Source organism: Prinia subflava, chromosome 3 (assembly GCF_021018805.1).
Source record: "Prinia subflava isolate CZ2003 ecotype Zambia chromosome 3, Cam_Psub_1.2, whole genome shotgun sequence".
NCBI lineage: Eukaryota > Metazoa > Chordata > Aves > Passeriformes > Cisticolidae > Prinia > Prinia subflava.
The window spans coordinates 94,253,482-94,280,886 of record NC_086249.1 but is presented as its reverse complement, the minus strand read 5'-3'; the positions used below and the strand labels follow the sequence as shown (position 1 = coordinate 94,280,886).

Sequence of the window (27,405 nt, the reverse complement as noted above, 5' to 3'; positions counted from 1 at the left end):
TTTTTTCTCCTTTCTTTGTCAGATCAGTTACAGTCTATAGTTAATATTTTACTTACTTGGTATCTATTTACCCTTGTTCTCTTTTTTTTTTTTTTTTAGGATCTTTATGCCAAAGCTATGCCCAAGTTAGAAAAAGCTGTTGAGCATGGTAGAGGTAAATCAGCGTAGTTTCCTTAACAAGCAGTTTAAAATGCAGGACTGTACTATATCTTCAATTTAAAGGCAATTACATTAAGCATGATTGTATGTGTAATTTCTAATGCATTTAAGACTACTTTATTTCCACTGCATATCTGTTTGAATTTCCTGTGTGGGTCACTTATGACACTACATTTCTAAACAATTAAAATCCGAGACCAGCATTTATGTTTATCAATGTCACTAAAAATTAATTATGCAGGAAGAGAAGGGGAAAAACCCTTTGAAAAGTTTTAAAAGCAGTTTATTCCCAGCCATCAGTATTTGCTTGACCCAGCTTAGTAGCTGAAACTAAGCTGGAAAGTTTATTACTTGTTACACGCATTTGATCTTTTGTTTGTAATGTTTGTAATGTTTCATTTTGGTTTGCTTCTATGGGTCTCCTAAGAATTTTGAATTAATCCCAAATCATTTTAATTTGTTTTTATTTTTGTGAGCATCCTTTCATAATGGGGTTTGCCAGGACTGAGCATGGATTCTGTGTAGAGCTTATTTCAGATACTGCACCTCTTTTTTTTAAACTTAGTGGTTTCAGTCTTTTGAACTCATTAGCATTTCTACTCAAAGATTTTCCATCGTTTTCCATTCCCCCACCAGACTCCCATCTTAGAGTGCACTTTGTTTTTGCTGTCTCTTTCCATTGTTCTGTGATTTGTTTTTTGTACAGTATATTACTGAATCTGGTTCTTGCTAACGTGTAACTCTAAAATTCCATTTTGCAAAAGTTTTTATCACTAATTTGAAAAAGATGATTGAGATGCAAAAGAGCAAAACAAAACAGATGGCCCAGGAGCAAAGGCAAAGCTCCCATGAAAACTGGTGGAATACAATACAATATTCAGTTTCATTCATGTGTCACTAGAGAAGGTCTCAAAGGCTTTGAATTTTTTGCCAGCATATCTAAAATGCACATGATAGTTAAATGTGTTTTGATAACTTTTTGTGTTTTGTAACAATTGCCAGCATGTATTGTTGATTCCTTATCACAAAAATACTTTCATGTTACATTAAAGCACTTGTTTCTGGCTTTTTTTCAGAGGGCTATGAATTTCTCCAAAAACCCCCTGCAGGATTTTATCCAAGACTTGGTGTGATAAGTTTTGCTGGAATTGTTGGATTGTTTCTTGCTAGAGGTAAGTGGAAGCCATTTGAACTGGTTATGTTACGATTTTGGATAAGTAATTTTTTGTGGGTTTTAGGGCACCAATTTTTAATTGTGACAAGGAGATCTGAATTAACTGTACAAGCATGTTTCTACACTGTTCGTCCAATTATAAAGAAACTTAATGGAAAAGGTGTTTAATAACCAACAATTAATGTTTTATCACTGCTGTATTGGTTACTAAAATTTGGTCTTCCATATTTCCTGGTGGTATCTTAGTATAACAGAAATAGCAAAGGACTGGTTTGGTATCTTTTAGCCTAAAATATTTTTAATTATTGAAGTTCTTGATCGCATATGTTACTGTAGAAAACAACAGAGAGGTGAATTATGGTAAAGTACAGATGTTCCTGAACTATGATATGTGTCCAATTAGTTGTATATTCGAGTTTTTTCAAAGTACTGTGTGTCCATGTGCAGAGCTGCTGCAGATGGTGATTCCCAAATAGACTTGTGAGCTCTTAGTGTACTATAAATACTTGCACATTTTACATTACAGAAAAATGACACAGTTAATTTCATCACACTTACTGAAGAAATGTTCATGCTTTCATAAAAAGAAGGATTAATCTAAGACATGTTAAGTGTGAAGAAGTATTTTGTGCTTGCACTGAGATATTCTTAATGTAGTGAAATATAGGTAAGAGAACTTGAAAGCTGTAGAATTTAAATACCACTGAGGACATGGTTTGAACAAAAATAAACCTTTGTGGGGCCTGAATGTGTTGAACTGGAAGTGTGTGCTTGGCTGTGTAGAAATTAGAAGTGTACCTCAAAATATTTAATTTTCCAGTGAAGATGGTGAAAGCAGTACTTCAATTTTTTTCCTAGTATATTTTTTTAAATGAAATCAAGATAACTCCCTGTTTGAAGTTCTTTTTCTTCAAATTCCTGCTTCTCAAATAGCATGATCATGAATGAGATCAGCTTCCATCATTTATGAGAGGAGAGGAAAGTGAGGGGAGAGGAGAGGAGAGAGTGCAGTCTTGAGACTGGAATTGAAAGATTAGAGGATCCTAAGTTTAATGAAAATGAAAATACCTCATACTAAAAATGTTAAATTTGTGAATCTTTTAGGATGGGAACCATAATTTTAAAACTTTTTTTCTTCTGGTAATAGTTTAAAATATGACTCTTATTTCCAGAAGTTTTGAAACCATAGAAGGAAGTGCTCTTTAATTTTGATGCTACTGAAAGTCCTCTTTATTTTATCCCTCCCTCCCTTGGTATTTGTGGAGGAATTGCCCTCTTGGAAGGTACGGATGAAATCCTCCAGGTCTAATCATAACACTTGAATATGCACAGCTGCTCACTAAGTGGAGAATATTCAGAGTTTAATCATGTGAATATTGTGCAGTCATCCAGCTTGGTTTAAAATGCCATTAGAGATAATTAGTTTTAACTTGTGTTACGGATGGACTTCACTTGTAGGAGAGCAGCAGCAACGTGTTTATTGATATCTAGCAATGATGTGAAAGGATTTGATGGGCAAGGTACACTTGATCAGTTCCTGCACAGAGGACAGGGTCAGCCAGAGCTGTCTGGGGAGGATGCTCCTCTTGAGCCACAGGATTCAGAGACAGCCTCCTTCCTTCCTACACTCCTGCTCAGAGGAGCCTGGATGTGTCCAGTCCTAGTCCCAGGCTTGGTCAGCAGTTTATGTACAAGGGATTTTATGTGCACAATCAATCTAAGATATGATCTTAGTGAAGCTTACAAAGTTTTGCAAATTCTTAGGGGGGCCCCTACTGATCAGAGTGATTATGTTTCTTAAAAAACTGGTAGGATGGAGGAGAAAATACACTAAAATGTATTTAAGAAATTTGTTTATAAATAAAATGTTAGAGCCATTCAGCTGACTTAGCTAACATATACTCTAACAATAGTGTGTTGGTTTTGATTTTTTTTGTTACAAAACAGGCTCAAAAATAAAGAAGTTGGTGTATCCTGCAGCTCTCATGGGTATTGGTACCTCCATGTATTACCCCCAGCAAGCAGTTGCTATTGCAAAGGTCAGTGATGATACCTTTCTTTGGAGAAGTGTCTTTTACTTTGATTGTTGCCTCCTAGCTTCAGATTAACTGGTCACCCATGTTTAAAAGCCATGTCAGTGGCAATTAACAAAATTATGGTTATTCTGTCAAAGTAGATGCAGTCTGGGTTGAAAGATAATCAAACATGTTCCTTTTAGTGACTTTTTTCTAACATCTGCAGTGCTGTCTTCAGTTAGAGGAATGTAATTTCCTTTCAAAACCTCTAACCTCGTGTAACACTAAATTAACATAAATGTGCTGAGTACAGTTTGTGTGTTTACTTACAGTACTAAGGAAACATGAAATACCTTGTGAGCAAATAAAAACTGTTTGAAAGAAAAAAAGTTTCTATAGACAAGTCATAATAACATTTTGAGGTAGATGTTATTGACATTTTCTGCCTTTTTTTTTGGTTGGGGCTTTAAGAAAGATAGCATCCACATTCTGGAACAGGTTAGAAATCTGCTGCAAGCTTACTGGATTCCCTATTTATGGATTTGTTGTTTCAGGCACACAAGAAACATGTTAACTTGCAGTTGCTTAAATGAGTTTCCTGTGAGAGAAAGAACTGAAGAGACCACAGAATTGCTTACAGCCCTTACTGATGTTAGCTCATGTGTCCTGCTGTCCACACTTGGTACTGGCAGATGCCTCAGTTCTCCATCACATTGTGTTTCAAATCCAGCTTTTAACCACTCACAGTGCACATACATCTTTCAGAAATTCTTTGTATTTCAGCCTTTGGTAAATTTGCTGTCTAGTTACTGGCCCCTTGTGAATAGCCCTGAGATGTCAGAATGGTAATCTGATATTCTCAAGAACGTATGATGTTCTTTGAAAATTGAAAGGTCATTGACTTAGGGAGAGTCAAAACTGCTGAGTTGAACTCTGCCAGCATGGTGGTACTCTGATCTTTGATGGAAATTTTTTTTACTGCTTCCAGGATTCAGATGCTCCAAATACAGATAATTCTGTTTACTTATTGTCAGACAGTGAAAATTATTCAAGTGGAAGGGAAAAAAACCCATCAAAATTGAAGAAGCTTAGACATTTCTGTTGGAAACTGTGTATTAAAATTCTACTTGCCTCCTGAACAGTGAAGTGGGAAGCGATTGAACACTGTTCAAACTGATGTTGCTGTTTTTAAAGAAGCTCAGTTCAGGCTTAACTATGGATTTGGTGCTAACAGCTTCACAATACTTAGTTTATTTTATGAGAACTTTGAAGTGCATGATTGCTCTTTGATTAATTCACAGTTCTTAGTTTGACTGTAATGAAAAATCTGATAGGAGATTGGAATGGGTTTAGCTCTGTTGACTTGGTCAGGACAGTAGACGTATGAATTTGGAAACTTCTGTGGGGAGAGTAATATCCTAGATACTGTTTTGGTTCCTCTAATCTATCTTGTGCTTTTCTTTTCTTAAAAAAGCAAAGTTTAAAGCATATTATATCTTACCATCCATAATTTTTAGGCTTTAATCTGAAATTCTAAATACTTTCATCGCTATTAATTATTTTAAAATGTTTCATAAGCCTTTCAAAAAATGTCTGTAAATCTAGAAAGGAATGCCCGCAGTACAAAACTCACTTGCCAAGTTAATGAAACACTATAGAAAATATTCTGGAACATAAATTTAAATTATTTTATTTTTTATATATTTTTTTATTTTTCTTCCTCACTTAAGTATTTCGTCACTGCTTTTTCTTTTACAGTTGTATAATTCCCGTCACTGGGTGTTGTGTTGTTTTTGTTTTTTTAATTTGTGGGGTTTTGTTTCTGTCTCACTTTTAAGACTTTCCAATGAAGAGGTGGAATACACACAGTAAAATGTATTTGTAGTTGAGGTCCAACACTTAATTCTTCTGGAAGTAAAAGTTTGTCTTTAATTAAGATGTATGAATTCCTCATGAAGTTGTAGCAACAGAGCTCATCATTGGTAACAAGTAGTTTTCACACACTGTTCATCTAACTGAAGATAGAAGAAATACATAGACTTATTTTTTCCCCCTGCTTTAGTAACTAATCTAATAAATAATAGATCACAAATGCTAATAAATCACAAATTTGTAAGGGATACATTTCCTCACCGTCAGTATTACTACACTTCAAATAACTTTGAACAAAAGATCAGACTGTGTATGTAGTAGGGGAACTGAATTTAATACTAAAGCTTATTTAATTCTGGTGGAATCCTATTTAGTGTTTTGAAATGGTATTGCTTTCCAGCTAATCATAATATACTCAAAATACTTTGTATTTACTGTGGCTTGTCTTCCATCTGGAAAGAACTTTCCATTACACAGTTATTTACGTCACTCTATCATTAGAATGAAATTTTGTCCTTTCTTATTAGAACCTTTCAAACTTACTAAAGTACTGTAAGTACTGAATGTTATGCTTTCATTCTTCTTGAAAGAAAAAAAAGCTTCCCAGTGTGCCAGTTTTGTTTCTTTCACAGCAAACCACGTTATTTCTATGTCTTTTGAGCCTATACCTTGTCCCTTGCCTGTTCAGTGTGTCAGGCACAAACAGCTGTGCTGGCACAGCTGGAGCAGGACACGGTTCCAGGAGCTGGGCTCACTTGATCCATGTTCACTGCAGAATGCTTGGGAGAGGCACTTTGACTGCTTTGTTAACAGTGTAAAGGTAGAAAAACCAGTGGATTCTCAGTGTAGCTTCTCAGTGTGAAACACAGATAGAGAATTGCTAATGGCAGTTCTGTGTGTGTGCAATTCTGTGTGACACCCAGTGTGGTCAGCAGTGCACGCTCATGGTGCTCTGTGGCACATTGGGCCTTGGAGACCATGGGTGCTGCCCCAGTAGTGCCCAGTGGCTATTGGTGGCCTGTGATCACCTCAAACTCTCAGAATGCCTGCTGAGAACCACTCAATCTGACTTGAGAACCAGTTTGTTTAGCATACAAACCCACTTACAGCGCTGCATTCAGCAGCGATGGTGTTTTAGCATGTTGACCTTGTAGCCTGCATTTCCAGTCTGCCTAGAAGTGAACTTTTCAACTGGGAAAGGGCCTGTGGGTCCTGGCTCGTGGGTGGTTTGTGCACTGGTGAAACATTGGTTAGTTTTGGCAGACTGAACTGTCTGGGTTGCTGTACCTTGTGATGTAGCTATGTAATCCAGCAACATGAATGACCAGTTTCTCATTTAATGCAATTCATAAATCACTTGGTCATATGACTCCTATAATAAGAATATTTTTAAGTTTGTACTGTTAGGCATTCAGTGTGGTTTTAAATATTTTAATGGAGTATTTTTAAGCAGAAACAAAAAAATGGCTTCAGGACAGTTGTTTTTTCTCACTTTATGTTGATAGCTGTGTCTTCAGTAATACTGCAGACAAAACCAGCGCTTTGTTTATTGTAATTATTTTTCAGTCCTGGTAGGTTTGTATTGTTTGCACAGGGGACCACAATCTTTTCAGATGAGCCAGCTTGTTTGTTGAAGTGCTAGAGAATGAACACTTCTGATACTGAAAAATAAAATAACTCTCTATAACTGTAATATTTAAATTGGGCAGTTTTGGAGATTTGACTGGTTCACTTGATGTCCTTTTTTCTGATGACCCTTATCACTTTCAGCTATAGGGAAAAACTGAATGCACCCAATAGACTTGTTTAAACCAAAGTAATTGGTCAGATATGGTGACAAAAACGATACTTTTTATTTAAGACAGCCTACGTTTTGGATATAATTGTGACTTGGAAATGTAGTTGCTGATTTGGGTTTGTTTTCTTTTAATTCTAGTCATTCAATAGCCTCTTTTGTAAGGTAGCAAGCACATGGTATCTGCCCAGAAGCACATCCTTGTACCATTGTGTAGTAACTGGTGTAATCAGTCGTGCTGATTACAGATCAGACAAACAAGGGGAAGTGGCTCTTCACACCATGTGAATCCAACAGTGGAACAACTTGGCACAGGGATGCTAAAAATGTGCACTTCCCCTTGAACTAATGCAAAAAGTTCATAGAAGGGAAATTCCTTGGGCCTCTTTGCACACATAAAAAACCTCTGGCTCAGGAAATCTCTGAACGGTGAATTGATGGAGACTGGAAGATACTTAAAAATATAGTTCAGAAACTTTTTCAGAAGCATCAGAAGACTGTTTCAGAAACATTTACCCTTGCCCTGTTCTCAGAGTTTGCATTTTGTGCCTTTGCCTGTAGAAGAGAGAAATACCTTAGTTGTTGATTTCATAAGGTTTTTTTAGTTTAACAGCTGTTTAGTTGTACAAATAGTTCTTTTTGCTGTTCTTCATAGAGAAACAGATAGTGATTTGAAAGTCACTATAGATCTGAGCCTGGCTATAAAACCTAACACTCTTTAGTTTTAAAGGGTGCTATGAATGTTACAATTCCTTGTCACATAAAGGACAAGGGATACTGTTTTATTAGACTTAGGGCCTTTTCCTGTCATAAAATAGCTGTTGGTGTAATATAGCAAATACAGTCTTTCTTAGCTGTGGTCTCTTTTGAGGTTTGACAGCTGGTTATTCATTACATTCATCTATCAGCAAGTTCTAAAAAACAAATAAGAGGAACATCTAAAATTGTAAAATACTGGCAACCCTAAATAGGGTCTTTGAAATGGGTATGGTCAAATTAAGACATACTTTGCATATGTTAATTATGTTGAATGTCAAATACTTATTAATTATGTTGAATGTCAATACCAGGATTGTTTCCACACAGCATCATTCCACTCCTGTTTGTACAGATGTATATTCAGATAGTCTTCAGACAGTTTTTTAATATGTTATTTTTTCTTATTTCTCATGTGACATTACTTTCCAAAATGTTTATTAATGCTGTATATTGTGAGCAGGAAGAGTTAAACAACTTGTATTTTGAGACTTCTTCCACTTAAACAAGAAGCAAGGCAATATTCCCCAGATTATTAGGTTTGTGTTTTCTAAAAGGTCTTCTGTTTCAAAGGTTGCTGGCACACAGCTGTATGACTGGAGTCTTCAAGGATATATTGCTGTAGAAGCTCTTTGGAAGGATAATCCTAAGAAGAAGAAATCAGGGGAAAAAGGTGATAAGGTAAGAAGACTGAGGAGCTTGATTTCTGAATTTACCGCTGCCTTTTCAGACAAAAAATTTACAAACAACAGTGGTTTTGTTCCACTGTGACTTGGCCTTTATTTCTAAGCTGTGGAAAAACAGGCTCACTTAAAGTTAACCTTTCAGAAATGCTGTTTGGAAGTTCCTTTTGTATAACCTGATACAGACAAGCAAACAGAGTTCTAGGAAATATATGTAGGTGGCTTACTGAAGCATAGTGTGAGAGACTGGAGAACTGAGCAAGTTGATTAAATGTGTGCCAGGGAAAGCCTGGGAAGTAAGGTTTTTAGGTGTTTTTTTAAGTTGCTGCTTAAAGAAATAAAAGTTCAAGTATGTAAATGTAAAGCTTCTGTGGTTTTAAATTCACTTCTAAACTCACTGTGACTGGGAGAGAGGTGTTTTGGAGACAGAATTGCACTTGGATAGACCTCAGGGATAGGACCAAGTTCCCTTGGTAGGGCTGGGCATAGGACTGCTTCCAAACAAGCTGGGCTGGGGAAATGTTCTCATGTCCTGGCAGCTGCTGAGTCTTCTCAGAGTGAAGGCTTTCATCACTGGATACTCATCCTGTATTGGCCCAAGGCACTCAGTAAATGAACTTGAATAAACAAAGGTTAGTTAATTGTTCTGTACCTTTCCTAAAACCTAGGCTATCAAAAAGAAACTCAAAAAGAGGCAATGTTTAAATATTTCAGAAAGACAAACTGACAGCATTAGTAAAAAATAGCTGAAGTTTTTCTTTTACTGTGTCCCAGGTTTTCAAAAGGGAACACATAGTTGTCCTTAGTTGTTTGGAAGGCAAAAACTTTTGACACTTTCATCTTATTATAAGGCTTATTCAAGCACTTGCTTCCTCAGCAGAAAACCAAACAGCATGCAGAACTGCAGAGACCACTGAGTAAGCACACTTCTTTCTCTTCCTCCTTGCAGAATCTTTAAATCACACCCCTTAGTTGCCAAAACCTGTTACTTGCACAAAGGAGCAAAATGCCCATTGATGGGTGTTCTCCAAAAGTTCATCTCATTGTTCAGGTACTGTCAGTGTGAACTGTTGCTGTGTGGATTGATGGATTAGACAAAGTGTAAAAACCCTGTGACTCAAATGAAGGAACAGTACTTGATCACTAGATGAAACTGCTTGCATTTCCTAAGTTCACAGATCTCTTACCACTGAGGCAAGCAGCCCTCCTGGTGCTTTGTCCTCTGAAGTTCCTAAAGGAAGGTCTTGTCTGCCTGCTGTGCAGAGAAGCTGAACAGCAGCTGTAAAAGGTCATGTACTTTTGTCTAGAGTGGGCCTGAGAAGTGATTCTAATGGAAGAAGTTGGCTCTGAAGCTTCCTTTGGCCTGTGTTGGTGAAACCATACAAAATACGTAGCTGAGAATCTGGGTAGGCAGAGATGGGTTTGTTTTAGGTTTGTTATGGAAATAATCAAACAGATTATTAGTGCCACCAAATCAGTATCAACTTTTCACGCAGAAGAATTTCATTTAAGTTCCATTGTTTATTGGATGCTTTTACTCATACAGAAGTGTCATGGAAGAAAATGCATTTAACTATCATACACTAAAATTGGCAAAGCATTCTAGGATAGATTCTGTGACTTCTGTCTTAATTTGACAACCTTATGAAAGAATTTGGTTGCTTTTGTATGCATATTTCTTATTGTTGTTCTAGGCAGCTAGAATCCTGAACTAGTGAAGACAGGTCTAAATGTTACTCTTGAGTTGTTGTTGCAGCAGATGTAACCCATTTCATGAAACTCTGCCAGAGCAAAAGACGTTATTGTTGTTTTTGTGACATTCACTGCAGCCTTTTCCTGTTGCTACAGTAAATGGGTGTCTCTCCTTGGCTTCTGTTAATCTGTTATGTTGCTCATAATTTGTTTGATAGTCATAGGTACCACAGCTGTGCATAACTTCATGTTTGTGCAGCAATATGTCATTGAAATAAATGTGGTATGTTAATTTTCTGAAGGTTTTATGAAACAAAAACCTGTGCCAAATTGAGGTCATATCAACCGAATTCTGAGTTCTGCCAAAGAAAGATGAATTCTGGGAACTTCTGTGCCTACATTTCAAAACACTGTGGCTGCAGCCCCTCCATACAGCAAATCAGTCAGATAAATGTTTTTAATATGCTGTTGAAGGATGCAGCTCTTCAGGATGTCAGGATAAAATCCCTCTGCTAAAACTGAAGCACATAGAAAAGCAATTTCCTTCTCTTAGTTCTCACTCTTTCTTGTGTATATACCATTCAAAGACTTTTGCTGTATTTTTAACAATTCTGGATTCTCTCCCAGCAACACTGAGTTTGGCACCCCTTGTTTTTAGTGAAGTGGCCAAATTGTGTAAAACCAGAACAGCACTACAGCTCTAAATACATCCCTCTTTCAGCCCTTGTTCCTTTTCTTCTTGTTTTTGCCCTTCCCCACTTTGGTCCAACTAGTAGTAAGATCTCACAGAAAACTAATTTCCGTCTCAGCTTCAGAGACTGAGAGAAACTTTTATGGCATTTTATTTGGTTTTCATTCCTGTCTGGTGTGCTGATGGACACCACCAGTGACTTAGCAATACTAATATATAATAATATACAGTTTTTAAACCCATATGTTTTTATTACACATATAAAATATATAAATATATTTATATAACAATATATTTAAAATCTATCTCTATGGCAATCTGGGTATTTTATTAAGTGCTAGCTGGTTACAGAATGTCTCTGGGTGCAAAGAGGGCTCAGCTTTGGGTGATTTCCTGTACTTGCTCAGAACATGTGTCAAGGAAATTGTGGATGAGAACCTTCTTCAGCTGAAAGCTCTGTTGGAAATTGTGGTGTCAGTGTTTTGACTGGGGAGTCTCACCATCAGCATCACAAATTGTGACCATTGTGGAATCCCCCCTTTTGTAGGAAGCTGAAATCTGATCTGACTCTCCTTGTGTTAACCCCTCCTTTGACCCAAACCCTAAAACTCTGCCCCTTCACCACCCTATAAAACCCCACTAATCGATCCCTGTGGCCCTTCCATTTTTCTGCCCTTTCCATTCCCCCTTCCATTCTTCCTCCCCACACCTTCCTCCCCCTCCTCGCTCCAGGGGAAAATAAAAATGGATCCTCGTGCTTAACCAAAGAGGGACTTGTCCCATCAGTTTCCCTGCCAGTGGCTGTGTCTCAATGGTCACTGTTGCTATGAGATGCAGCACATAACAAACCTTAAATTGTGTTTTAAAGAGAGGTTTTAAGTCACATGTGTTTTGGTCATCTTTTAAAACACAACATAAGCAGCTGAGAGAGCTTCTTTCTACAGAAAATGCTTGTCAGGCTTGGCTTTGGTAGGTTCTGAATAGGCAGGCAAAAGTGTGGTCATCTCAACTAAAAGGTAAACATCTACTTCTGGCAGAAAATGCCCTCCTTTTATTGTTTGGTAGTAAGTGCAAAAACAGTATGAAACTTGTAAGAAATATTACTTCTTTTGGATTGGATCCTTAGTATGGGCAGTGGGGAATTTAGATGTGGAAGAAGTGGGATGGAACAGAAAGGATGTACTCTGCAAAAAGTTGATCTCTCTAAGGGCAGCTTAGAGCAACATTTTTAAAAGTACTTCACATTTTTGTGAGAATTAAGCTCAAGGTCAACTTAAAGAAGAAGTTACTGATTGACTGGGGGAGAATAAATAAGGTAAAGCAGTGATATTCTCTTTATTCCAAGCAAAACATTGCAAACAAAATGGGACAGAAGGTAAAGTATTAATCTGTGAGCCCAGGTGAGCCTTGGTTTTTCTTTTGCAGCTTCTTTTTTTTTTTTTTTTTTTTTTTTTTTTTTTTTTTTTTTTTTTTTTTTCTTCTCCTGGTGGCCAGACATTCCCTTTCAAGAGTTTCCATAAGCATAAAAGATACATACCTATCTTATGTACTTTTGAAGTTATAATTTGTAAGATTAGTGTAAAAGGGTCTGGCCATCTGCAAGGCTTTAGTAAGATTAGTGTAAAAGGGTCTGGCCATCTGCAAGGCTTCTGAGGTAGCAACAGAAACTTCTGCACCTGGCTTAGTTGTAATGTAAGGGAAAGAGGCACCAAACATTTGTGGGTTTGACATTTAGCTAGTTTGCTTTGGGTTGTTTTTCTTTTTATGGAAGGAAAATGTTCAGAGTAATCAAGGTGAGTTTTTTGCAAAGTTTGTTGTTTAAAGATTAGGTCTCAAAGTATCTCTGTTAGATACTGTGTGAGCTAGGTTGGGGTGTTTTCTAATCACTGGTGTACTGAAAGGGTACAGTCCCCTTGGTTCCAGTGTTATTTTTAGTTTCAAATAGTGATGGGGTTTTTTTTTAATCCCAATGTATTGACCATTTTATAATGAATGTATTATGGAGATTTCTTATCAGTCACCTTTCACTTGAAACACTCAGAAACACAGGAATGCAAAATATTTCCTCTTCTGATGTGGGATAGAGCTCTGATGTGTGAACTCCTCTGGCCACCCAAATTTGTTATGGAGTGGTTGTGTTGAGCCAGAAGGAAGAAGGACTGTCTTGAATGTGTGCCTGCTTCTGACTGTGAGAGGGTACCCTGGCACAAAGGAAGTCTGTCTTCTGAGTCATTGATCTAAATGGATTTTTTGCTTCTGACCTGGTTTTGAGAGTGCTAGAGGACTTTGGCACTCTTGTAAAATTATGTGCCTGTGCCACAGGAAGTCCTTTGCTGGCTAAATCACATTATTGCTTGAGCTGTCTCACTTAGGCTCCCCATTTCCACAGTGGGCATATACAGTGGATGGAGTTAAAAACTTCTTCGTTTCTAATTCAGCAAATGACTTTGTGTGAGGAATGATAGTCTATCAGTGGATTGGCTTGAATTAAATAACTCAGGCTGAATAGTTTTACTGAAGGCAAGCCCTGTGATGACATCTCCTGACCTCATAGAAACAAAGGAATTTAGCAAGACCTCTGTTCTCTTGTGTATGTGTGTGTGTTGCTTTAGATTGTTTTCCTCTTTCAGGACATGAAAAAAAAAAACAAACCAACCAACAACAACAAAAAAACAAACCAAAAGCCTTACCTAGACAATAATTGCTTTTTACAAGTTAAAACAAGAAACTGGAAAAACACAGGCTTCTCTGTGAGGAGCTTATTTTTAGTTCATTTGTTCAGGATTGAGTAAACTCTTGAGATGAGGCATCGTTAGTCAGATTACTGATGTAAATTATTGTAAAGTGTCTTAACTTAAAAGTTCCTGTACAGGCAAATTACAAAGTAGATTATTATTTTGAAATGGGTGTGGTTTGTGGATGTGATTTCCTCTACTGTGAAATAACCAAGGTAGTGATCAAAACAAAATGGGTTTTTGAAAGAAAGAATTACTTTTAAAGGTCTTGCTAGGCATTTTTTGAATAAGACATTTAAGAAATATCTTTATTATTGAATCTTAATACATTGAGTCCATATGTCCAGCACAGCACATGCAGGATCGCACAGACTTGGTCCCTTATTGTCTTTAATTGGTAATATATAAATCTGACCCATTCTTTGAAACATTTTCCTGTCTCTTCTAGCTTCTTTTGCTACGTTTTCCATCACATTTAGCATTATAGAATCACCGAATGGTTTGGAATGGAAGGGGTCTTAAAGGTAATCTAGTTCCAACCCCTTGCCGGAACAGCTTCCACTAGACCAGGTTGGTCAGAGCCTCATCCATCCTGGCCTTGAACACTTCCAGGGATGGGGCATCCAGAGCTCTGGACAACCTGTGCCAGTGCCTCACCACCCTCACAGTAAAGAATTTCTTTCCAGTATCTAATCTAAACCTGCCCTCTTCCAGTCTGAAGCCATTCCCACTTGTCCTTTCACTACAGGCCCTTCTGAAAAGTCCCTCTCCAGCTCCCTTGTAGCCCCCTTTTTTAGGTTCTGGAAAGCTGCTTGGAGTTTTCCCAAAGCCTACTCTTTTCCAGGCTGAACAACCCAAACTCTCAGCCTGTGTGTAGAAGAGGTGCTCCAGCCCTCTGATCATCTCCTTGGCCTCCTCTGGACTTGCTCCAACAAGTCCCCATCCTTCCTGTGTCACAGGCCCAGAGCTGGGCACAGCACTCCTGGTGGGGCTTCCAGGAGCAAAGCAGATCTGCTGCTGGAACCCTGTTGTAAGAGGCCACCACATTTGTCAGGCACACTTTGCCATTAGTGAAGCCGTGTTGGCTGTCACCAATCATCTCTTTATTTAGGTCATGTTAGTAAAAATAGCCTTCTAGAATAAAGAGGAAATGCTGTTTAATTTCCATGTGTAGAATTTCAGAACAATTGAGGGTGGGTGCCACCTCTGATTATTTCACCCAACCCCCTGTTCAAAGCAGAGTTCAAAGTTAAATTTGGTGGTTCAGGCCTTATATAGTCATGTGCTGAGTATTTCCAGGGGTGGAGATTTAGAAAGTTCTTTGGAAAACCTGCTCCAGTGATTGATGGTATGGTGGGATACATTTATAATTTTTTGCTGTTTGATCTAAGAGAAATTTCCCATGCTCCTCTGTCCTTTTCTTCCTGTCCTTTGGACGTGAATCTCTGAGAAGAACTTGGCTCTTCCAAATATGTAAATGCCCATTACGAAATTGTGGATAGGAATTAGATTCCCCCTTTGTCTGGTCCTCACAAGTCTGAACAGATCCTCATCTCAGCTTGTCCTTGTATGTGCTTCAGTCCCCAAACCATGTGTGTGGCCCTTTAAGTATTTTTAATGGATATCTATTTAAAGCTGCAATCAAATGCATGTTTGTTATAGCATCTTGGCAAATACATAGACCAGACCCTGTAACAAGCTTCTCTTCATTCTTTGATTTCTGTCATTTATGTTGGGGAAAGTGTGTGAACACCCTCTAAAAGGATATGTGCTAAAAGAGGCCTATTGTATAAATCCACACAGAATTCAGAGAATGCAAAATTGCAATACTCTGTGGGTATTCATCCTCTCTTATTAATACAGGCAAATGATTCAATCAAAGCACTTCTGTTGAAAATACTTGTTCTTTCAAATCCTTTAATTGCTTGGCTAACTACAGGAAGACAAAAGTTTAGAAAGTGTTGGGTAGAAGATCATATTTGAGTGTATTATACTGAATTAGTCTCATGAACCACTTGATTTTGTGAGATATTTTTATTTCAGCTTTTGAAGAGAGTTTCAGTTCTGGTAAAAACATTAATCATGGATTGCCTCAATTGAAATGTTGTGCACATTTTTTCTTTCTCAAGGGTGATGCAGTGGGTGACAAGCCCCATGCTGCTTCAAATAAAGAGCAAACCCAGAAGTAGAATGCTACATCACTTGGCATCAAACAGGTAAAGGATAAAGATGGGTAATAGTTTGTGGCTAAGCAGCAGAGTAACTTGGAAAAGCTGAACATTTTCAATTTGACTTGTAGTTTTCGCCGTAATGATTAAGAGAGTGCAGATAATGATTAAGAGAGTGCAGACAGATAATTTTATTTGTCCTAAAATTTGTCAATAATATATGCACTCCCTAACACTATTTAAGCTAAGAAATCTAAATTCTTCATCTTTAAAGCATAACAAGTAAATATATGTCTGCTTGAAGAGTTCTGAATTAATTGAGGAAAGCCTTGTGATCATGGTATTGGTTGGTTTTGGACTTTTATTTTCTTTTTTGTCTTCCCATTTCTGCCCCCCATACCAAAACCCTCTTTGCATTCTTTGCCATGCTTGTACAAGTATTAGGGTGGGCAAAGAAACCTCTTCCCTGCTGATAAATTTTCTGTAAAGATTTGTGAGTGCCAGGGTACAGCACTGCCTTACAGCCTGCAAAAGTCCATGATGTGCCTGACCTTTCATGTTAATGCAGCTCTCAAATGAATCCTGTTGGGAACAAAAGATGGAGAAAATAACAGCAGCATTTTCCAGGCTCTCCAAGGCAGAAACTCGAGTTGAGATACCAGTTCTGACTTGGCCTCGGGGCTGGGTTCTAAACTCAAGCAAGTCCTATGGTTACAGTTCCTAGAAAAGCAGAACAAAAATATCCTCTTGACTTTTTCATGATGGTTTGGTTTGATAGGATAAAATTGCTCTGTGTTTGAGGCTTATTACTAATAATTATAACATAATTGGACATCATTTAGCGCAAAATGTCAGATGTCTGCTCAGTTATCAGTAGATAAAGAACGTCTCTTCTGAACATGTTTTCTACTTGCTTCTCTTTGCCCTGTATTATTTTTGCATCATGTTAAAAACTAAACATCAGAAAGCGATCCTGGCATTATAGGGACTCCTCATAATTTTTATATGCAGAATTACATTTACCAGAAAACATGTACTTTTTTTCTTACTACCAACTGTGTAAATAGAGCCCAGATCTGGCAAACTGCATTATTTTTTTTTTTCCATGTATCAGCATCAGTCACGTCTGTTTGCAGATGTGGTGGAATGCACCCATCTGCTGAGCAGCAGCATTCCACTGCTACATGGGCAGCTTTAAAAGAAAACCTGGGTTTTAACGTTGGCTCCCTTAAAGTGTTTTTAATTGCTATTGCTAATTCTCACAGCAGCAATGTGAGCCTGTTGACTGGCTGATGTGCTGAGTACCTTAGCTTTCCCTTTAGAGCTATGAATATAAAGTCCTTAAGGATACATGTTTTCCAAACAGTTTGTAAGATAGTCATGTAAAATAAAAACTAAAACAATAATAGGAGGATTTAAAATTTTTTTTGGTGTCAAGAATCCCAAACGAAACAAGAGGAAGAAAAGCCTCTCTAAAATTCACTGAAATATTTTTGTGCTTATTGTCATTTAGGACAGAGCTAGTAAATGATAAAAAACCAAGAAAACTGAGCTTTTGTTTGTGACACTGCACAAATATCAAGATTCATTGCAAACAGAAATCCATAACTAGGTTTTATTTCCTTTCAGAATTTCTTGCTATGAATATAATTTCTGTTAGGTCTTTGCTCACTTTTTGAAATGGCAAGACTTGTGCTTCAGGCACATTTTCTTTATTTGGGGAAGGTTTTAAGAGAATGAAGATAAATTGCCCAGGAGCTTGAAGTACCTGAGTGCTCCTGGTTTTGAAACCTACGTGCTTCACCTCATGTTGTTTCTGGAGGAGCCACATGAGGGGAACTGCTGGATTTTTGACCTAGGGCAACCAGATGGTGAAAGTTCAATTCAGTACCAAGTTCAGCTGTTCTGTGGGGGTGGCAATTTGTTACTTGTGCTTGAAATCAAATCCAGTCATTTAACTCCATACCCAAGTCCAAATGTTTTGTTGGATTTGGGTGATGCCAAAGGTTGGAGAACATTGCTGTGATCTTTGAAAAGATGAAAAGACACATTTTTTTATTTTACTATTCTGGATGAGGTCAGTCCTGAAAGTCTCACTGCATTTTCAACTGTTGGTAATATTCCTAGTTGAATGTGGTTACTAAAATAAAGACAATCTCATTCCCTCAATGATTTGCCACAGCATGGGTCTCTGAACGGTGAATGGTCAGCCAAGGACAAAATCATATTGGGCTAAAGACAACAACATATTTCTCTATTCCAAAAACCAGCAGCATTGCAGCTCCTTTATTATAGTTTGTTTATCATCAAAAATTATAGAAACTTCAGCTCAAACCACATCCCACTGTGGAAGAGGCAAGCTTTAATTTTATCCAGCTGTTGTGTTTAGGAGTTGCATGGAAGTGACAAGGTTTTGTGTTTTTCCATGAAGACAGCATATCTCATTTTCACTCTGTTCAAGATCTGTATTTATGTAATTCCATTTCTTTGAGTTAAATTACCCTAGTCTTACAACAGAGTAAGTAAGATTAAGAAAACATGCATTTGATGGGAATTGGAAAGAATTCTTTTTGAGAAAGTTGGTTTATTATACAAGATTCCTGTTGGGGTTTAGTTGTTTGAAGTGTTCTCTTTTGTCTTTGCATTTAGTTCAGCTATGGGAATCGAGTCCTCTAGAACAGACATGATCATTAATGCTCTAATGTCAGTAATATGAAGAGTTAAATTTCTCTACTGCAAGCAAATTGGTGTTGAGAATGTTCCTCAAACAGATTTTGATCAACTTACCACATCAAAGAAAAAAGTTTTGATTGCATTTTAAAAATGAAAAGGCCTGTGATAAATTTAATTTTGCTTTCCCCCTCCTTCCGTCTCCCCCTTAACCTCTGTCCCCTTTCTCTGGTTATAGGTGGATAAAAATATAGATGTGAGCAACAATTTCCCAAGAAAAAGATGAAAACCATCTGAATCCATTTGAATGTGACTAATCTGCCTTCTGCCTCAGGACAGTCTGATGACCTGCTGCTCGGGCTTCTGGTGTGGCTTCTGTGAAAGGACACTACATGTTCTGGGTCAGTCTTGAGACTTCCTCCTCTGTTCTGCAGTGGGACTCAAGGCTGCCCATGCTTGTCCCATTGCAGGATCAACATTGCAAGTAGCAAGTCTCAAAATCCCTCGGTCTCTTTATTATTTATATATAAAATAAAATTCCAGTTACAGAACATGGTTCATTTTTTCCCCATCTCTTGTCTTCTTTAAACTCAGAGATGTGATGTTTGTACAATCTGAGAGGTTCTCGAGGTGCTGTTGACAGTGCTTGTATTTTTTACCAGCGAGGAAAGCTGAGAGTGTTAGGATGTTTTGGCTAACATGAGCTCACAGAATTGGGAATGGGAACAATTACAATGACTCTTGTGTTTTGTCTGAGTCCCCCCCTCCCTTCTATACAAGTCCTGTGCCTCATCAGTGCGGGCAGGAGGTGTGTAATGAAGCATCTGTGAGTTCCTGTCTGGTGGATGGGTGGGAATGGAGCTGATAATGCTTGCTCTTGTTTGTGCTTGAATGCACGGCACAATGGGAACCAGAACGTTACCGTGGTGGGAACCAGCTATAGAATAACTTGGCTGTTTCCTTACTCCCAGCCAGGGGAGGGGAGGAAAAATGTGATGTGGAAGGAAAATCACAAAAGGATTTCCAGCATTTTGAAATCTGTGCACAATAAAGCCCTTTCATCGTTTGTTGTCATTTCCATGAGTCTCTCTTTTGAGGCTCCATGCATTACAAGTTACTGTAATCCAAGTAGCTCAGAGCATTTAAAGCTGTGTTGGTGAGCCTTAAATGCTCCTTAATTCATCAGTGAATGTGAGGAATGAGAGAAGGATAAAATGAAATACGTGTTTGTATGATACATTAACTTTCTAAAAAGAGCAGGGAAGGAAATGCAAAGTAAATCAGATTCAAAATGTTTTTAAACATCTTTGTTACTCCATGGTTAGGTGTTCCGGTTATTGCGTGGTTAGGTATTCCAGCTGAGCATATTCCACAGACTTTTAGAGGAAAACAGACAGACTGTGGCAGTGTGAATGCCAGTCTGTGTGGGCATGATAAAACAGACCAAGTCTTTTTTAGTACAGGCAATAAGGCGTGTGGTTGCCTCAGGCAGAAAAACAATATCTCCCAACATGTTCAGTGCATGTTTTTATAATTGTTTTAGGCTGGTAAAGATGTGTGTTGATATAGGGAGCAGAGTTCTTGCATGGGGTTTGGGAGGTGTGTGTGTGGTTTTGTTTTTACTTTGAACTTGCCAACATAGTTTAAGCAGGCTTGGGAGGATCAAAGTAGTGTTTTTGTCAGTAGTGGAAAGGAAACTTGGGAAATAGAGCTGCAACTCTTCTTGTTACAACACTCCTGGGATACAAACAGATTTGTTTCTGCCCTTAAAGATGGTTCTTCAATTATGCATTCTGATATCATATGGAGAATAATTATCATAGAATTAGGAATACAGCTTTAGATGCCTGGGGTTTTTTTCAGTTTCATAGTATTTCAATATTTGGCATATGCCACATTGGCATTTAAGGACATGATTACTTGGTAAATCAGTTATTTGTTTACATATACACGTGTGCATGTTTAAAAAGCCTGAGTTTAATAAATATCACTTAAATGCTTTTCACTTGATCACATCTTCATTCAGCATATTTACACTGCTGCTTAAAAATGTCCCAAGTGATTGACATCAAACTGGAATGCTTTTATCTAGCAGGAAATTACTGCCTTCAAGCACCTGCATACACACATGACAAAGACATGGTTCCAAAATGTGAGCAAGACAGCCTTAGTTGGAATCCTTTCCTTATGTCTTCTGGTTTTTATAACTACAGGAAATTTTAAAAAAGTATCACGCTGGTAGGAGCCCAAGAGTTTGTAAACATTCAGCTCTCTTGGCAAAGACCTTCCTAATGAGGAACAGGAGAGGAGCTGACCACTGTTGATGTCTATGCATATCTATATGTGTGTGTATGCACACACATGGAACTAAATTGTGCATGCATGTGTTGTCCTTTGCCAGACTTTGCCTGTGGGTATTGCAATGTAGGCTAAACATGGTATAATCCCCACCCAAGAGCTGTGTTTGGTCATCCTTCCTCTGGAGGCTTTTTGGCTTGGTAACTGGGTGCAGCTGAAGCAGTGCTCTCATCTCAGCATCCTCGGCTCCACTGGCTGCAGCAGAGGTTGGGGCCAGGTTGCAGTGCTCTCTCTTAAAAACACCATCTTTATCTGCAGCATGTGAAAGTTGTAGAAATGGAGGTCATCAGGATGGCCCTGTGTTGGGATCGCAGTTCTTATAGGCAGCATGTCTCCTGTCAAAAGTGACAACAAAGCCTCTCTGTTTGCTAGAAGGAGCATCACCAGCCTGGAATAATCCAGTCAGCCTGGGTAAATGTGCACAATCTTGCAGCCTTCAATAAACACAAAGGATTTTGCCACAAATGTTCATTGCAAAACTTTGGTTTAGACTCAGTGCTCTTGACTGCAGGAGGCCCCAGACACAGACTTCACAGCAGTCATAATTCAAATGTTTTGGAGCATTTCTCATTGCATCTGTCACCTTCAAGGAGAGCGGTAAAGACCAAGATTGATGTGGAGGAAATTGCATTTTACCCCATTTGCAAACAGTGCCCAGGGAGTTGAAGGGACTTTTTACTGCTGGTTACTGGCAGAAAAACCTCAGTGTGAGCACATTTGCTTCCAGACAAATATTAACTGCATTGATTTATTCCCCCCCCCCCTTTTTTTTTTTTTTTTTTTTGGTTTTGTTTTGTTTTGTTATGATTATTTCTATACCTTCCTGTGAATTCTGAGCTACTTCTAAAGCCAGTTTCATCACAATAAACTGCTATTGACAGGGAATATTCTGCCTGTTCAGGCACGCTGTGAAGGCCTGCATGGCTTCCCACTGGACCTTCCTGGATGCAACCTCAGCAGTGTGGCTGTTCCACCTGGGTGGCCTGGCAGCTGCCTAGGTTAACCCCCTTCCAGTGGGCTTTTGGCAGGTACAAAAGCTTCTTGTTTACAAGTAAAACATTTGATAACAATATCTAAACTACAAAGCAGAAGTTGTTTTAGCAGAAAAAAGTATGTTTCTAATTTGCAACAACCCCCTGTCCTCCTAAGTCTGTACCATTAGCTGATTCTGGTATTTTTGGAGTGGATGTGGTTCTTAAGTTGACTGGAACTGGCAACTTTCTTTGGGTTTTTTTGAGAAAATGTTGGTGTATTGATGCAATTGGAGTGTTTTCTCCTATTTCATGTCAGTGACATTCATCACTGCTTAACAATGAAAGTCTGAGCTGGATTTGAAGTTCATGGATTCCTTCACAGTGCCACTCTGACAGCCACGTTTTCAAGCTGGTGTTCTGGTAACCATTGCGTTGATGTTGAAAGCTGGCAAAATCAAAGGTGGGCTGAGGATGTTTCACAGCTGGTTACAAGTCTGCTCCCTTGAAAAGACTGTTCCCTCCCTCTGCTCCATTGGAAATGGACCTACAATGCCTGCACTAGACTAAGCTCCCTTGACTCCTCCTTACTAATTTTCTTTGTGTGTATGCGTGCATTTAAAGGTCTAAATCTACCGACCAACACACAAAGCCAGTCAGTCTCGTGTGCTGTGTCCAGCTGTGGCAGATAACCCAGATGCAGTGCTCCACCACCAGCCCCAACTACTGAGGCATGATCCTGCTATGGGTAAGCTTTGCTGGATCTTCTGGAGAGAGGAAGATCCCAGCTGACTTGCTTACAGTGTGCCTGGGAAACAGCCGTGGCACAGCCTGAGCTGTGCTCCTGATCCCAGGGCCTTTGTGCTCACTGTGCAAGGAGCTTGGTCAGGGAACTTCTCTTTTTGTTTGTAGTGTGATTATTAACATTCACAAGACTCAAGAATTTGATAGAGACTAAAGCTAAAGGATGTGCTTCAGTCTGAGTATCCAGCTCTTCCTCAGCAAGGCTAAGCTGAAGTTCAAACACAGCCCATGAAGTAGTAACAGGATGGGTCCTCTGCTGCACGCTTTGTGCTGAGGGCACAGATGCTGTGACAGGAACGCTGCTGGTGCAGCCTTTACCCATCGGGGCTGTGCAGACAAGTACTGGAGGGCTGCCAGAGAGCACCTCATCTTTTTCTGGGGCTTGTGCAATGAGCATTTTAAGGGAGCAGTGAGTTCAGGATAAAGGAATAACCTCACAAGGAGAACTTAATTTCTTTCTGCTTTGGCCGTCGCAGTGTGAAGCCACAGGACCCACCACGTCCCGTACCAAAATCTTTCCAAATCCGCTGTTCTGTGTCCCACTGCATCTGAATCCTCCCCGCCTTTATCTGGAGTACCTTCGTCCAACTCCAGGGCGCAGCACGCGTGCCTTGGAGGAGTTCGATGGGTTTCTTTGAACCGGCAGTGAGCCGCATGCGGCGCTGGGCTGGCGGCGCTGGGAGCCCCGGAGCTGCCGTGCGGGGCAGGGGAGGGCAGAGGAGGGCAGGGGAGGGCAGGGTGCCGCGGCCTCCCTCGCTGCCAGCTCGCATCTTTACCCCAGGGGCGGAGGAGAGCCCTCACCGCCCCAGCCAAGGGGCCAATGCTGCAGCACGAAGCCAAAGGTGTCTTCGTGGCTGTATGCACGTACCAGCCAGGGATTATAGGCAGGCAGCTGCAGACGGCCCTCACCACCACCGGTTTAGCCCCTTTCATTTCTTGTTGTTGTTGTTTAAAACGCGTACACGGGGAGTTTGTGTATCAATCCTCAGCGAAAATGGATTCTTCCCTTCCCCCACCCCTGCCCCAGATTAAGTTCACCAGCGTCCTCTTTGTAGATTTTGCAAGCTTCAGACTCACTTCCTTTTGTCAGGAGACCTGAAAGAGCCATTTCCTGATTCGTACAGGGCTCTTGTATGCGCACACTCAGTGCTCATTCATGCCGTGAATCATAAAGGTAACCTCAGTTCAAAGCAGTGCGCTGATACTTCGGCGTGGGACCAAAAAAAAAAAAAAAAAAGAGTTTTGTAATTCCTGTAATGCAGCGCAGCGCGCTGAAGTCATCTTTGCGTTTACTGAGGAGCCGCGCCAGGGGGGTTTTGATCTTCTGCCTTAAAAGCATCGTTTTTACAAACTGCCCTCACTAAAGCGGGCTGGTGAAAGCACCGAGGCCAGCCCCGAGGATTATGTTTGCTGTCGTGTGCCAGGCTGGACGCATTTTTCATATCCTGCCAGGGCCGAGGAATGGCATCAGGAGCTGCCAGTGAGTCAGGCCCGGCGCCGGCGGGGCCGCAGCGGGCTCAGCGCAGCGCCTCGCACACAGCTCAGCGAAGGCGCTGGAGAAAACCCCGCTGTGCCACGAGCAAAGCGCTCACTCTCCTGTCTGTGGTTCACTGGGAGGTCAGCGAGGCACGGTCTGTTGTGTTTATCTCTCCTGTACTCGCCTCCGGGTTCATCTGACAATGAAAGGGATGAGCTGTTTCTGGCTGGAAGAAGAAAGAAATGTGCACTGCTCTCCTCTCTCTGTCCCTGCCAAGAGAGAGAGCGAGCCAATTCATACATAACATTGGAGTCTTCTGCCATTTAGCAGCTTTTGCACAGCATCCAACTGTACAAGGACAAGTCCCTGGGGTCAAACAACCTTTGGCTGTACTTCTGCCTTGATGGAGTAAGATCAGTATGATCTCTCCCTGTATGAGAGAGCAAAATACACAGATGCTAAAATCAGCAACTGTGTTTTGACCAAGAAGAAAACAGTAAAGGGGAAGGAGGCTTAGCTTGTGGAAAAAAGAGGTAACTTAAATGTGAGTGCATCCTCTTTTACTACCACAACACTTCTTGAACTCTTAAAAAGGCCAGATATTCACCAGTCATTTTTTACCATTATTGCTTTTACAGTATTGTCCTATTTGCAGATGGAGTTAGCTTGCTAAGGAAGTCTTTTGTCTGAGGAATGTTAGAGGAGCAGTGGTATAAAAGCACTCTCTGCCCTGGGCTAGCCAGCCCGGAGTGATTCACACCCAAAGGTAACAGAACTCTGGGAGCAAAAAACCCAAATGGTTTTAGGCTCCCAGTGGGTGAGGTGAAGTGCAACACAGACGTGCAGATACAACTCTACATACCTCAGGCCACAAGTGTCTGAACTAAGAATGTGATGTGCTGTGATCAAAGCCTGATTTTTGTCCTGGAAGGATACTACCATGAGTAAACCCATAGCCACCACTTGTGCAATGAATAAAATCACGACCACAAGGGAGGTGTGAGGCAGTAATTTTAATGAGTAGTCCTGTGGGACTGCCTGTATGTTTGTCTTTTCCTTGTGGAGTGAAATGCGTAAGAGGAGCAGTTTTATTTGCACAAGAGTTCACTCTGCCTGCAGCTGAAAGGCTGCTCTGCCTGCAGGAAGGCTGAGGAGCATTGTGAGACCCATCTGGTTCACCTGCCAGCTCCTGGACAACAGGAGAGTTCTGCAACATCCCTCCTGACTGGAAAAGTGGGACTCTTTCTGATCCATGCAGGATCTCAGTGATGGGGTTCCTAGGCAGAAGATTCTGTAATGTTTTCATGCTTGATTATTGCCTTAATTCTCTGCAATAACTTATTTTCTCTCAGCATTTTTGTCTTGCTGTGTTTGTGATCCCTCTCTCTGGACTTTCCTAGCTTTGTCCAGAGCACCTTCATGGCCTGAGGGTCCTGCTGAGGTCTTCCTAATATTTCTTCTCTCATGTCAGTGATTTTCTTGAGGAATTCTGGCACCTTATCATCCCTGCTTTCAATGTTTCTCATATAGAGATGCTCAAGCTCCTCTTATCACTAGCAGCTTTTACCACTTTGGGATTTTGGAACAGTATTTCCTTAAAACCTGGTCAATTATTATTTTGAGAGCTGGAAAGCAATAGGTTCACTCTTTTTTAAAATGTAATTTATTTAAAACATGAGGGTTTTGAGCCAGGTTAATTTTTAGTGATGATGGCTGTGCTGACCCTGTGGCCACATCTGACCCAGTACAGGGGATCACAGCTCTGCACCAGCATGTCTGGAGCACTCCTGATGCTCCTGGAGCCCTTATTCCTACACATCTGGTGTGTGGGGCCATGGGTGGTGTCCCACATCAGCCAGTGCTGGCACAGGTGCCTGCAGGTTTCTCCCCACACTGGCACAGCAGCAGCCTCTCCCCCCATGTGGGAGAGGCTGCAGATACGGGTGGCTGTCCCTAAAACCCTGGAAACAGCAGCTCTGCAGCACTTTTGGTGCCCTGCACCCTGAAGGGTGTTGGTGTGCCTTGCGTAACAGGGACCTGCTCAAGGTTATGAGTGTTTATTTATGAAAAGGTTGGTATTGTTTGTTTTTCTAACATTCAGTTTCCTGCTCACGTGAAGGCAGCTACAGGAGACAGCTGTCCTGGCTGGGGGAGCATTGTGGCACCCTTGGCTGGCTGAGCTCCCCAAAGCTGACCTTCCCTCCACAGTGAGTGCAGGATGGGACAAGATAAAAAAAACAACCAAACAAACAAAAACATCAAAACAAGAGTGAGCAAAGGTGCACTATGGTTTGAAAAGGGCATGGTGAAAACCTACAGTGGACTTCTTTATGCATGCTCTCCCTTGTTGATTTTCTCCCCACACTAGTAAGGATTGGTTTCTTACCAACCCTTTTCTCCTTTCTCCCCTTTCCTACTCCCAGCTCAGCAGTGCAGTAGGAGAGGGCCACTCACTCCTCCCCAGGTTGAAGCTTAAGGGACATTTTTGTGGGGGACTTCAGTTGTGTAAGAGGAAAACCTGTTTCTCCAGGATGCACAAAGCAGGAGGTGGGAAGGCACCCAGTGGCACAGCCCTCCCAGCCCTGATTTCACTCAAGGTGCTACAGTAACACCAAAGCCTTGTTATTGTATTTCATAAGGAGTTTTATTTTGACTGCTCAAGGTGATATATTCTTTAAACATTTTGATGTTTAGACATTTAAACTTCAGGAAAATGAAATAATTTGAGATTTTCAATACATTTCATAGAGAACAACTTACTTGTAGCAAAGCAATCAGAAGAGTCCTTGCTTCTGGGATGGAGACTGAGGCACTGATTTATTCATCTGATCTATTTCATTTGCCCTAAAAAAAAGGAAGGAAAGAAAAAAGCAAAATTGTGTTTATAACAAAGAAGTTATCAGGGCCTTTCCAAGCATGCCCGTGCCGTTACAGTGCCCTAATTCTCTTTAAAGATTAACAAGCCTGAGCCATCGTTATCTTACTGAAAACATAAGTAGACACAACCAATATGTCATATGATAATCCCAGTGCAGTGGTTTGGGATTGATAAATGTTATTAAACACTTTTCTGGAGGAGTGCACCAAAAGTTTCTCCTGGGGCATTCTTGAAGGTTACCTTTGATCAGGCACAGCGGAGGCGAGAGTTTCCTGCCGAGCGCCAAGTTACCTATTTACCTTCAGATGAGTCAGTGGGATGAGGGGTTGTCACAGGGCAGGGAAGGACAGATAAAACCAGGTGTTGCAGAGCCTGTGACTAAAAAGAAACTGGCAGGTGTTGGGTGCCTGACTGGAATTTTCAGGGCTCTGTTGCAGGAGGTGTCACCGGCAGTGCTGGTGTGAGCTCACGGGGTCAGGCTGCACCGAGCTGTCTCGGGAGGAGCTG

General features: G+C 40.2%; 1 protein-coding gene across 1 annotated transcript in view; it reads left to right on the top strand.

The window, feature by feature from the left end:
• APOO (apolipoprotein O) overlaps window positions 1–18,961 on the top strand; it is a 28,042-nt gene extending 9,081 nt beyond the window's left edge. The window contains exons 4-9 of the mRNA XM_063392962.1: window positions 100–154; window positions 1,236–1,331; window positions 3,281–3,372; window positions 8,345–8,452; window positions 15,702–15,788; window positions 18,649–18,961. Coding sequence (XP_063249032.1) covers window positions 100–154; window positions 1,236–1,331; window positions 3,281–3,372; window positions 8,345–8,452; window positions 15,702–15,761 — 411 coding nt within the window. The 3' untranslated portion in view covers window positions 15,762–15,788; window positions 18,649–18,961. The remainder of the gene's footprint in view (window positions 1–99; window positions 155–1,235; window positions 1,332–3,280; window positions 3,373–8,344; window positions 8,453–15,701; window positions 15,789–18,648) is intronic.
• Window positions 18,962–27,405: the final 8,444 nt, after the last annotated feature.